General features: G+C 37.7%; 1 protein-coding gene across 1 annotated transcript in view; it reads right to left on the bottom strand.

Annotated features, from left to right (window-relative positions):
• Positions 1-12,751, bottom strand: part of TTC29 (tetratricopeptide repeat domain 29) — a 255,359-nt gene that overhangs the window by 200,624 nt on the left and 41,984 nt on the right. The window contains exons 5-6 of the mRNA XM_007472002.1: positions 9,759-9,982; positions 4,613-4,798 (exon numbers count right to left, since the gene is read on the bottom strand). Coding sequence (XP_007472064.1) covers positions 4,613-4,798; positions 9,759-9,982 — 410 coding nt within the window. The remainder of the gene's footprint in view (positions 1-4,612; positions 4,799-9,758; positions 9,983-12,751) is intronic.

Raw genomic sequence — 12,751 nt, forward strand, 5'->3', positions numbered from 1 at the left:
CCAGCCAGTCTCAGTGCTAAGTTCATTAATCTGGTCAAAGGCAAGGCTTGGACTCAGATCCTAAATCAATGGAAGGGGAGAAGGTGAAAGGTGTTATCTTCTATTTTTCCTTAAAAGCATGATTAACTATGAATGCCAATTGATCAACCCTGCCACTGGTTTGCTCCCCATCAATAAAGCTGCAACTGCAAGGCTTGGACCCTAGTCCCCTGACCCAACCACTAAATACTGACCTGGCAAGGGAGGATTGAAGTTAAGGTTCATCTTATTATTGTTGCCTTGGCCACAGACCATACCTGGGGGAAAGTCGGTGCTTCCCTAGTCATGGATCTTAAAAAACCCTCTCTCTCCCAGGCTCTGACACTGGCCCTGCTAGACCTCTGTGTGCTGCTCTAGAATGTATGGGCACATTTCTTTGAGGTCCAGGGTCTGAGAGCTTTCTCCAATTCTGCACAGACGTGGTGTGAATACTGCTTGTCCATTTGTCCTTCCAAGTAGGTGACAATTCTGAAAGAAGATACAGCCACTGATGTGCTACGAGTATTTGTCAGACCACAACTACTCCACATCTGCTACCGCAGCAGATATTTCACCTGAAGAAAGGGACTGCCAGCCCTTGTGCCAATAGAAGCCAGGCCATTGCATACTAGAGCACCATCTTCAGCAGCAGTGGGAACTAGAGCTTGTGCTCAACTCTGGCCAGGGGGCTCTGGTCCCATGTGTGCTCGTGGGCTGAACGTTGGCCCTGACTGCACCCAGGTGCCCAGTCCCTGTGACATGGTTTCTGCTCATGTTCATTTGCTCTCTAGTTCCCTGAGGGTGCTGGAGCCATGCCCTGGCCTACAGCTGCTTTGCTGGGCCCTGACAACCTGCCCTTTGCCATCTGCCGGCTGGTATCCTGCTTTTTTAATCTGAATGGGCACCCCTGGAACCAGGAGGATGCCACCTGCCTCTGAGCACAGCTACCGCCTAGCTGTTGCTGCAGGGCCTCCATATGTGGGGCTTGTCTGGACCAATCAGATCAGGTATGCAGAAGCTACACCATCATCACCTCAGGGGGACCCCCATATTCAGGTAAGCCCTCACTGCACTCTAGCCACATATTTTAAGTAGTCCTAGTTTACCCTCCTCATAAAAATTCTACTCCAGATTACAAAAGCTGCACAGATAATTTTCACCATGGCTAAGTACATCAGATACTCAAAGTCAATCTCTAGAATTTCCATCAGCATCAACTCTGTCATTTTATCCATCAAATAATACAGGCATTGTTCTTGTGGCCAATGAACTGATTAAGGCCACAGAAAAATAGTTTAGATCTTTCAAAAAGTGGTTGCGAAACAAAATAACACAATCTAACTTAAAAATAGGTTTATAGCCAAAACTTTCTACGTATTACGGAATTTGGGTGCATTTTATCATGCTATGGGGTGGGGCATCTAACTGTGAGTAAGCCACTGACCCATGAAGATAATATCACAGCAGCCCCACCCTGATCACATTTCCCAAACTCATCCTCACTCTCAGCTACTAAAATCATACAGTGCCATGGTTACTAATCATATTAGTAGCCATTAGTAAGTGCTCCAATATTTGTTGAATGAGTGAATGGATAGATGAATGAATAAATAGATAGTAAAGGAAGCAATGGGGCCACAACAGTGAGAGGCCCGCGTACCAAAAAAAAAAAAAAAAAAGGAAGCAATGAATAAATCCTCCAATAGAAATACATTCACAGATTTTAAAAAATCAGAAGGCAAGGGTAATCAGGAGCTGTAGTTTAACGAGTATTGAGTGCCAGTTTTGCAAGATGAAAAAGTTCTGGAGACCAGTTGCAGAATAGGGTGATTATACTTAAAACTACCGAACTGTATACACTTACACATAGTTAAGATGGTAAATTCTGTTACCCATTTTTTACTGCAATAAATTTTCAAAAAATCAAACCAAATTTAAAAGTCAGAAATAAAATTTATAGGAAAATTCAGAATATGTTTATGATAGCTATCTGAATCTCACTGAGGCCACTCTTAAATTTTCATCAGTGTAGCCCTGGCGTCTTCAGCCCTCATTTTCATATATTATTTCATACTTATTTTGTGACTTCTTTTTTCGGATCCAGTAATTGACAGTTCCATTATTTGATTTCTCATAATTGGAGAATTTGATGCTGCCAATTATAAAAACAAATAAGACTGAAAACAATTCTTATTCTTTTCAACTGAGGGCTGTTCCTAGAGTAGAGAACAAAAAAGTGCTAAACTATACTTTAGTGTATAATTTTCAGGAATTTTCATCATTAGCACATCATGAAAGTAAAGCAATTCTTGGTCTGCATAGAGTAATGGCTGCTAGCACAGGCTCTGAATCCAGCTGACTTAACACTAGCCCCGCCACTAACCAGCTTAATTTCTTTGTGCCACAGTATCCTCATCTTTCAAAATGAAGTTAATAATTTCTAAAAGCTTAAAAAAAGTATTTACATCACTGATGAAATGAGAATAATAATTTTAAAAAGCTTAAGCAAAGGTTTTACTTTGAATTTTACTTAAGCAAGAATTTATTCCATTTTTACAAATTGAAACACTAAACTCTACTTTTAACAATAGGCTAAGAGTTTTAACAGGTAACTTCTCAATTATAGTAAGTAATAACCCTTCAGTACACAATTCTATAATCACCTATGGTTCCACATTCAAAAACAACCGCTGTTAACACATTGGTATATGATACATACCAAATATAATGATATTTTACATTGTGTTTTGAATCTTGTTTTCTATTTAATGTATCATGAGCATTTTCTCAAATCAATATACATTTGAGATTTCCTATACAATTTAGAATAAAATCCAAAGTCCTCAGCTTGTCCTACAAGCCCCAGTGTGATCCCAAGCCTCCTGGTCTAAACTTAGCTCCTTTCCTTCTACCCCCAACCTTCCTCACTGGGCTCCAGACAGTGCTCAGCATGCACTTGCCTCAGGGCCTTTGCACTTCCCATGTCCTCTCTCTAAAAACCTCTTCCTCCAGATTCTCATAAGGCTTACTCCCTCACTTTATTCATGCCTCACCTTCTAAAAGGTGAACACCTTATGTAAAAAGTAGCAACCACTATCTATCCCTTTGCCTTGTTTTATTTTTCATCACAGCACGTACCAGTACTTCATATGTTATATAGCTATGAGTGGTTAAGGCCTGTTTTCCCAGTAGAATGTTAGCGCCAGGAGGGCAAAGATTTTGTCTGTCTTCTTTACTGTTTTATCCCCAGGTATTAGGTTCTAAACAAATATTTGTTGAATGAATGAATTTGGCTCTAGTTTGTAATTTCATTCCTGCACAGAACTCTGTTGCATGGTTGTTGCTTAATGCTGCTAATCCCCTGTTTTGAGACGTCATAAATTGTACTGCCATGGATACACTTAAACACATGCTCTTAAATATTTTTGGATTATTTCTTCAGGATTGAATTAGTGGGACAGCTTCCTAATCATCCCCCCTTTCTCTTATTCCTCTTCCCACAGGGTGTATCACAGCCAGACCTCCATCACACTCCTTTCCTTGGCCTGAAGGTATAGCCCAAACTCTGAACGCTGGCATGTTCCTAGTTTGCCTTTCCATACTCTAGCCACAAGATAATAAATATTTTCTAATTTAACTCTTTTACCAAAGTCAAAACTCTTGTGGAAAATGAGACACTGTTCTGAGGGAAGAAACAGAATTACTTCGGAGCAAATATTTTCATCTTCTCACATATTTTATTTGCATACTATCTACCCACTACCCTTCTATAAATAAATTTAATTCTTAACTTTCTGTTTGCAATCCTTATTAAACCACCAAATAAAATATGTTTCTAATGAATTTTTGTTGTCCTTTCAGACTTTGGCTTGTCTTAAGATAACATTATTAAGAATGACATTATTTTTAAAGGAACATTTCCTTCAGAAATTATTAAAAAATCACAACGGGGTGGTACCCGAGTTATATAGGTTATATATATGGGACTTAGGATGCTAGGAAAATCACAAAGTGTGCCTTTCCTTTTTCCCATTTTCATACTTGAGAAATCAAGTTAAAATGAACAAGGTCTGTAAGAAAGGAAAAGCATTTCAAAACAGTGCAGCACATAATGTGGACGAAGGATGTGTGTGAAGGCCTGGAGGAAGATGCTTTCTCTCCGTGATGACGCTGCTGGCAACTCTAGGCTGAGCGCTCAGCAGAGGTATGACTGTAGCAATATGGAGGGTGAGTCCAAAGTCTCACCCTTTTGCTTTTTTTTTTCCTGCGGTACGCGGGCCTCTCACTGCTGTGGCCTCTCCCGCAGAGGAGCACAGGCTCCGGACGCGCAGGCTCAGTGGCCATGGCTCACGGGCCCAGCCGCTCCGCGGCATGTGGGATCTTCCCGGACCGGGGCACGAACCCGTGTCCCCTGCATCGGCAGGCGGACTCAACCACTGCGCCACCAGGGAAGCCCCCTATTGCTTTTTAATCCCAGTAACTCACATTCTTCTACTCAGCCTCGGGTCTTTTTCTCTACCCCCATGTGCTTTCTGGTTGCCTGGACTTGGGATGCTTCAAAGCCCCCGCAGCAGCCTGACAAATGGCCACTCACCATCCTCCTCGAAGAGCAGCCCCATGTGTGCGTGCGCCTCGGCTTCCTTCTTCCCACCGTCAATTTTGATGAGTTGAGCAATCTTAAAACACCGTTCATAGAAGTGGTTCCTTACCCACTTGTCTTCAGAATTATTGAAGTAACAGGCCAGAGCATACAGGTTATTATAGACCTCTTCAAAGTATTCTTCAAAGAGAGAAAAACATCATAAAATGCATTAGAAAGATGTCTCAAGGCACATCCCTTCAAATGGCAAACGAATATAGTGACATTTATCTTCTATTTTTCCTTAAAAGCATGATTAACCATTTTAAAAATGGAAATGCAAAAATTAATGTTTTAACTATTTAAATAATTACATTAATTAAAGGATGTGCACACGAGAAAAACAACAAAATTCTTTTGGAGAGCTTAGACCCTGTTAGAAATTGACATACTCTTTGGCTGAAACAGGAGTCTTTATATAACACAAAAAAACAGAATGATATCTACCAGCAATGTGCTCAGTTCTTTTGGAAGAAATGAGTATGTGGTATCAGCAAGTACTTTTCCCATTGAAGATATGAAAATTATTTAGAGATTCCAGAGAAAGCAATGTTTCTTAACCATGGCAAAAAGATGAATGAAGAAAGCAGATGGAATCTGAAAATAGCAAGATATTTTCACCCAGAAGAAAAGGCAAGCATGCAGCTTATAGATAGAAGAAATGATGATCACGATGACCACATAACCTCCTTATACTTTCTAGTGCTGTTTCTGACAATACAAGTTACCAACAATGTTAAGAAAAAGTGGATTTCTATGCTTATCTTTTCTATGAGTATTTTTTTCTGCTGAAAATGCATTAATATTAGTCATCCCTCTCACTCAGTTACTAGTTCATTAGTTGTCAGTTTATTAAACCCCCCCTTTTTTTTCCCAAAGTGGCATCTGACCTATTTGTACACAAAAAAGTATATTAATAAACTGTGAATCAGTCTTATAAACTCCACTGCAATCAGTCATAAACTTCAACAAAAATGTGTGTGTTAAATTGTGCCTCACCCTCGTAAATTTCATTCTATTGGTGGATATGAACAAATTCATTATCTTTATGTTTCTTTGCATTTGTGCTTAAAGCACAGTAGTAAATGTGTGGTAGCCTCTGGATTACCCTTGCAAGGATTTTTAACAACAATAATTATCTATTGGAATTAACTGGTATTAATTGTTCACTACTATCAGAAGAGTCAACCTATATACTCCTGAAAGAATTACAATTATGAAAAGCATTTGTATATTGCCCACTGATACTCTTATAAGATTAAAATCAAAAGGCTCAGAAAAAATGACATTAGGCTGATTACCACAAAAATTAACTTTCAAAAACTGTACATAACTCACTCCAATGTTTCCAAAGAAATTTCTAAAACCTATGTCATGTTTTTACAGACATTGCTTCATAATTCCATAGGAAATGAAGATTTATCTCAAAATAAGTTTTAGACCTAAAAATTAAAGTTAAAAAACAGTTCTCCCTATCTCCCATTTTTGAAGGCACTGGGGATTCTGGAGACCATTCTGCTTTTTAAGGTATTCACAATAGGCAATAGCGTAGGTGAAAAGTAGAGGGTACCCTGAGCTATTTACTTAAAACGAATACTCTCATTTCAGAACTGACTTCTCCTATGCTTTATCTTTCCATTCTGAACCTTCTGCCTAATGTGAATAGAGCACTAAAATATGTTTTGTAACATTTTATATTCTTTCTCATATTTAATGGTTAGAGGTTTGCTGTTTTTTAAAACCTGTAAATAAAACATTTCATATCTTCCATTTTAAAAAGTTACATGAAGAGATTTTTAAAAATATATGCAATCCTGAAAAAATTTTCCTTTTTTCAGTAATTAAACCTTAATAGAAAAACATTTCCAACATTTCATAAATGAAGTTTTTGGTTTTGTTTAGAATGAGTTATATAAGCTATTTAGATTACATACTTAAAGACTACTTGTCAGCTAAGCTATTTTTCTATGGAAAAATTGAGTGTTTTTCAGAGTATTAAGTATAAAGGACTATATCAAGTTTTGAATCTTTGGATAATCCAAATATATGGTCTGTACCCTTTACATTCTAAGCAGCCTTTTCTCCTTGCTTGCGGAACATTTCCTTGAATTGTCAGCAGGTACATTTATAAGATGAAAATCAATTTTATTGTTGATTTATTATTGAGACCAATATTCGTTATGCTACCTAAAAAGGAGATCTCATGATGAAATAAATTTGGAAAATGCTCTTGCTAATTTCCCTCTTTCAGTGAACCACACAATATACATGAGCATGTTAAAGGCTCTGATAAGTCCTGCAATAAAAACAACCTGCTTAATGTATATGTTAATTCACCTGGTTGTTTCTCAAACTTATTTCACCAGACAATTACTTTTGTTTTGCTTTACATAAACTGTATAAACATCCTGTGGGACTCTGCTTGAGTAGAACATACTTTGGGTATCTTAAATAAATGTTATTAGAAAAGAAAATTGCTGCTTAACCCTTAACAATAATTTAAAGTCAAGTGTAAATCATGTTTGAATTATCTATTGATTTGGCTACCCATTACCATTATTGCCATCTCTTCCCCAGCCCCATGGGGCACAAGGCCCTAATCATAATGTTACAGATGGTACAGAGATGATTCACAACAATGGGAAATATAAGAAATGCTATCAGGGACAAAGAAACACTTTAACAAATAGGAAATAATCCAAAAAGAAATGACTGTCTTACTTTAAACACTTCTTTGCTATAAAACAGAAAGTGCTATTTTGAAAAGCAATTTAAATAACTCTAGGTTCCTGCTCTGCCAAGTCTCAAGGGACAGAATTGACCTGAGATGACTATTGTTAGTGCCACAGCTTTGATTACATGGACTTCACTGTGACCCTAGAGTGATGGTCTTTCCAGTGAAAAGCAATGAGAATACTCAGAGATATGCTGCTTCAAGATAATTGTCTCAGATTCCACAACCATATGGGGTGAAATCTTCAAGGCACTATTAAGAGATCTCTGTATTCTAGATTAAGTGTGTGTGTGTGTGTGTGTGTGTGTGTGTGTGTGTGTGTATGGGTTTTAAGATTTAAAATTAATTCAAGTTAATAAGAGTTTCTGTGCATATCCCCTATACCATTTTCTGGGACATGCTTAACTCAATCACAATTTTTCTCCTATGAAGTTCATGTGTTAAGTGTGAAAAACTTACACACATTTTAAAAAAAGAGCATACAAATATTTACATGTCCTTCAACTGAAGTATTTCCAATAATACTTTTTTGCAATAATTTTAACTTTCTGTATTTTAACCAGGCAAAAGCCACTGCATTTTGAAGTCGATTACCTTACAGAAGAGTTGTTCTGAGCAAGAGGTAATTTTGTTCCATTTAACAAATGTAACCTCAGTTACCATGAATATATGATAAACCACTCAGTAAAGAAAACATTTCATTACTTGTACCATGTGTATAAGACATTGGCTACTGTAAAGTTTGGACTTTTAAAATATTTGGAATTGGAGAATCATTTTAATTTATATGTATATTTACTTTTCTTTAATAAAAGATTACAAATTAAAAGTTTTCTACCTTCAAACAGATTATTTAGCATTTAGTTTCTTTACAATTACAAAATGCTTTACGACAAGTTTCTCATATTTATGACACTTTATGACTAGTGATGTTTGGCTCATATTATGCTACTAAAATGAATGCTTCTATTTAAAACATTTAGTGAATGTGATTAATTCACCTTAGAAAATGACTATGAGCAAATTTTATCTGGATCAATTCTATTTTCAGTAAAAATATCATTTCAGAATTTGGGGCTGACACTAGAATGTAGGTTTTCTTACAATAGCTTTTTAAAATTTTAAACAGTTAATTTCTTGAGAAATTATATGTAAATCACACTTTAAAATTCACCAAAGGACTCTATTTTTAAAGTCAGTTCTGCAGTTAAATAATTTTCATTATACAAATAATCAAATAATCACCTCTTGTCTACACACACACACACACACACACACACACACACACACACACTCTAGTTCACATGTGGTGTTGTTAGGACTTTTGTGTATCTCATATTTGTAAGTCAGGTCACAACCAGATAGGAAATATGTATATTGACTCCACTACAGAGGCTAAAAGACTTCTGCTACCCCTCTGATGCTGTTTCTATGTCCCTATCAATTTTCCACATTGCAGCACTGGCTAACAAGACGTTGTCTAATACTCTATTTTCCCATAGAAAGGCCTGAAATGAAGTACAGACATCGTTATGTTGTGGCTTGATCTTCTCTTTTTGAGTCCTATGGTGTTTTCACATAAAAAGTTGAACAAAAGGATTTGTTTGGTGAAAACACCAAATTTATATGCCAACTTTTGGGATTTCCTTTCTTTGATTATATAAAATGACCAATTATGAATATGTAAATAAGAAATACTTATGACAATATTGGTATAATTATAGTAGAGATTAAAATATTTTCTTCAATACTTGAAGCATATAGATTTTCTGGAAAATTTTAGGATACCAAAAAAAAAAAAAAGGAATTTATTAGAGATGATGTGATGGAAAATATAAAATTAACAATTTTATTCATAATTGTAAATTGCAGGCTTTTTCTGTCTCCTCACTATTCACTAATAAAAATTCTCTGATAGAAATCTATAGAACTTATGGATAAAATCTTTAAATTACATTACACAAATACTAGAAAATAAGTATAATTGTCAAGTTATAGTACTCTGAAAGTGTCTCCTCAGTGAAAGTCAATAATCAGATTATATATATAAAAAAAAAACTATGGAAAGATGTATAATTAATGATACCAAAGATTTTAATACATTGGAAAGCCCTGGAGATGTTATTAGGTGCTATTCATTGTCTTCCCTGGCTTAGAGTGACATCACCAGGATGGCTGTGTGTCTGGCCAGCCTTGTGATTCAGCGTTCTCTACCATTTATTCCATTTAGATGCTTAGCTGACTAGGTTGAATTGTGCTAAGGTGTCTCAATGTTTTAAATTCATTCTTGAAACAATTTGGAATCTTCCCTCAGGTGCTCACTGTTCTGCCTTCTGCAGTGCTGCTTCCCCAAATCCATCCACTCACCTTTCCTTTCAGCTGCTTCAGCCCTGGTCAGGTAGTAGTAGAAGTGATCCAGCTTGTCAGGCTGCTCTTCCAGGGGTCTCTGCAGCCAGAAGAGGGACCTTACTTTTGCAGCCTCCCTTAGGGCATCCCACTTCTCCATCAGAGCAAAGAGCTCAGTAAAAGACTTATGATAACCATCTCGCAACATGTCCACACAGATGTTCTTCTTGTACGAGTTCCGGTAACTGGGAATAAGAACAGAACACTGAACACGTTATTTCAATCCTTTAAATCTGTGCAGTGTTTTGATCTTTATAATAATTAAAAGTTGAATCACGCTGCATTTTTTTCCTTCAGTGGAAGCACTGAAAACAATCTTGACCTCAAACACTTATAACTGAACAACTTCAGTTTAATGAAAGATGCCAGGAACTATCTAAATACAGTAATTTTAGTGAAATTACATTATAAACATATCAGTTCCAGAGCTGAGCTCCCTTTGATAAGGACAAATAAGCTAGCTGACTGATGTTTTAGTCTGTTTGGGCTGATATAACAAAATACCCCTGACTGAGTAGCTTATAAACAACTGAAATTTATTGCTCAGAGTTCTGCAGGCTGGAAGTCCAAGATCAAGGCTCCAGGAAGGTCGCCTTCTGCTGAGGGCCCTCTTCCTGGTTCACAGCTGGCGTTTTCTAGTCATATCCTCACATAGCATAAGGAGCTAGGGAATAATCTGGAACCTCTTTTATAAGAGCACTAATCCCATTCATGAGCGCCCCACCCTCCTGACCTAATCACCTTCTAAAAGCCCCAGTGACCTACAGCTTTGGGGATTAGGATTTCAGTATATGAATTATAGGGAAAACATAATATTCAGACCATAGCAACTGACAGTATCCAAAAATACTTAATACATTAGCCACCCACCAAAACAAAAAAACAGTAAGGCAAGCAAAATTTAAACGTGTTGTCGAATATCAAAACAAAGCTCTATTAAGTGGTTTCACTGTATATTATGGAGGTTCATTCATTCATTAATTCATTTATGCAGAAAATGTTTATTGAAATCTCTTGCTAAATATATTTTAAAAATTATTTTCAGTTAGGACTAACTTAATGATTTGTGATGTACTATTTCACTTCTAACAATAATAAATCATATGCAAGGAGATGAAATGACAATTGAATAGTCCATTTATTTATTCAACAAATAGCTATTGAGTTTCCTGCTAAGTGCCAGGCATTGTTCTAGACCAAATAGATTCAATGCCCTTGTGAAGTGTATATTCTAGTGGGAGAACACAACCAACAAATAAGCAAACAAATCATAAATAATTTCAGATGATGAAAATTGCTATATAGGAAATAAAACAGGGTTATGGAATAACAGCTGTGTGGTGGCTATTATTACACTAAGCAAGAGGCCTAATGATATACCTTTATACTAATTATTTTACATTTTTTAAAATAGGAGACAATTAAATATTTAGAACTGACTTGATGTGCTACTACTATCAAAAAGCATTTCAGTGTGGAGTGGAGACAGTCTGGAATTAGAACACCCAAGGTTGAGGTCAGCTCTTTCTAACCTCTCTGAACTTCATTTCTTCTCATTTGTGAAATGTGTATATTAATCTGTATTAATCTATGCCCTACCTACAACACAGGATTCTTCTAAGAAGCAAGCAAAATTATGTATGTGAAGATGCTCTGAGAAACATGAAGTCCTGCAATAGACTCACCCTACAGAGTTTAAAAAACAAATGAAACAAAAATGCCCAGCTCCCATCGCCAATAATTTTTTACTCAGGGGATCATCTTAGGTCTAGAACAAAATACTTACAGTGAGAAAGGGAGTGGGGAGAGGGAAGTGAAAAAAAAAAAAGAGGGGGAAAGACCCAGATCATGGACACCTCAAAGCCATGGTAAGAAGTTTGGACTCCAAGCTAAGAGTGGGATAGAGCCGTAGAAGGGTTTGGGTCAGGGAAATGAGTCAAAGAGATTGTCTTTTAGAAAAATCATATGGAAGGAATGTCCCAGCTGAACTGCAAACCTCCTCCTCCTGCATCTGGTGGCCAGTAAAAGCCACCTATTGTTATAGAACTAGTCCACAAAGAGAGTAAGAAAACCGCAGTCCCAGGCCAAAAAGTCAAAATCCACCATCTTGTCAAAATGAAGACCAAAAATATTTGAAATGGAGAGGACAGGAGCTATCACAGATTTTTGTTTCTGCCCTTTGGCTGAGAGTGTGGAGAAGGAAATAGTGAGATGCTGAGAAGGGCCAGGTCCTCTCTCCCCTCCCCCCATCCCCCTGCCCCTACACAAGGGCATGGAAAGGCAGCAAAAGTCAACGCAGAGACTTTCTCAGCAGAAGAGGACTGGAACCAGCCCGCACAATGTCCCATAGTCCCTGAATGGTACGGGCCAAACACCATAATTGTCTAGCGGGCTCCAAGTGTGTGACATAAGAGTTAATGGGAAGAGAGGGCTGGTATGCTTGCCACAACGTCGCTGGCCACAGCAAGGGGATGTGTGCTAAAAGGCTGTCGGATGCACAGCCCACTGGGGACTGAAGGGGGACACAGCTGTAACTCTGCGGATAAGAAGCACTGGGGAGCTACTGAAAGAGTCAGGTCAGCATATTTCCAGAGCTGACAGAAAAGGATGAATCGAGTACATCAGTGACGGACCCCTGGACAGCATCCCATTAGGTAAGGAATGCATTCAACTCCAAGGAAGAGAAAACTCGGCTCACAGTACCTTCAAAACTAGAGGTTTCTATTTCTCACAGCACAAGACACCTAAGGGTAGGCAGCTGCTGGCCTTGGTTCCATGGCCTGGCAAGTTCAAGGCCCATGCCTCTGGGATTATGTTATCCTTCCCCTCACTGGTCACTGGAGGGCTGCCCCAGCTCCAGACATCATGTCCACCTTCAAAGCAAGAAGAAAGGGGAGAGTTCGGTGGCATCAGCTGTGTCTTTCTCCATTATTGGGGAAAACAAAAGCATTCCT

This window comes from Lipotes vexillifer, unplaced genomic scaffold, assembly GCF_000442215.2.
Source record: "Lipotes vexillifer unplaced genomic scaffold, Lipotes_vexillifer_v1.1 scaffold269, whole genome shotgun sequence".
Taxonomy (NCBI): Eukaryota; Metazoa; Chordata; class Mammalia; order Artiodactyla; family Lipotidae; genus Lipotes; species Lipotes vexillifer.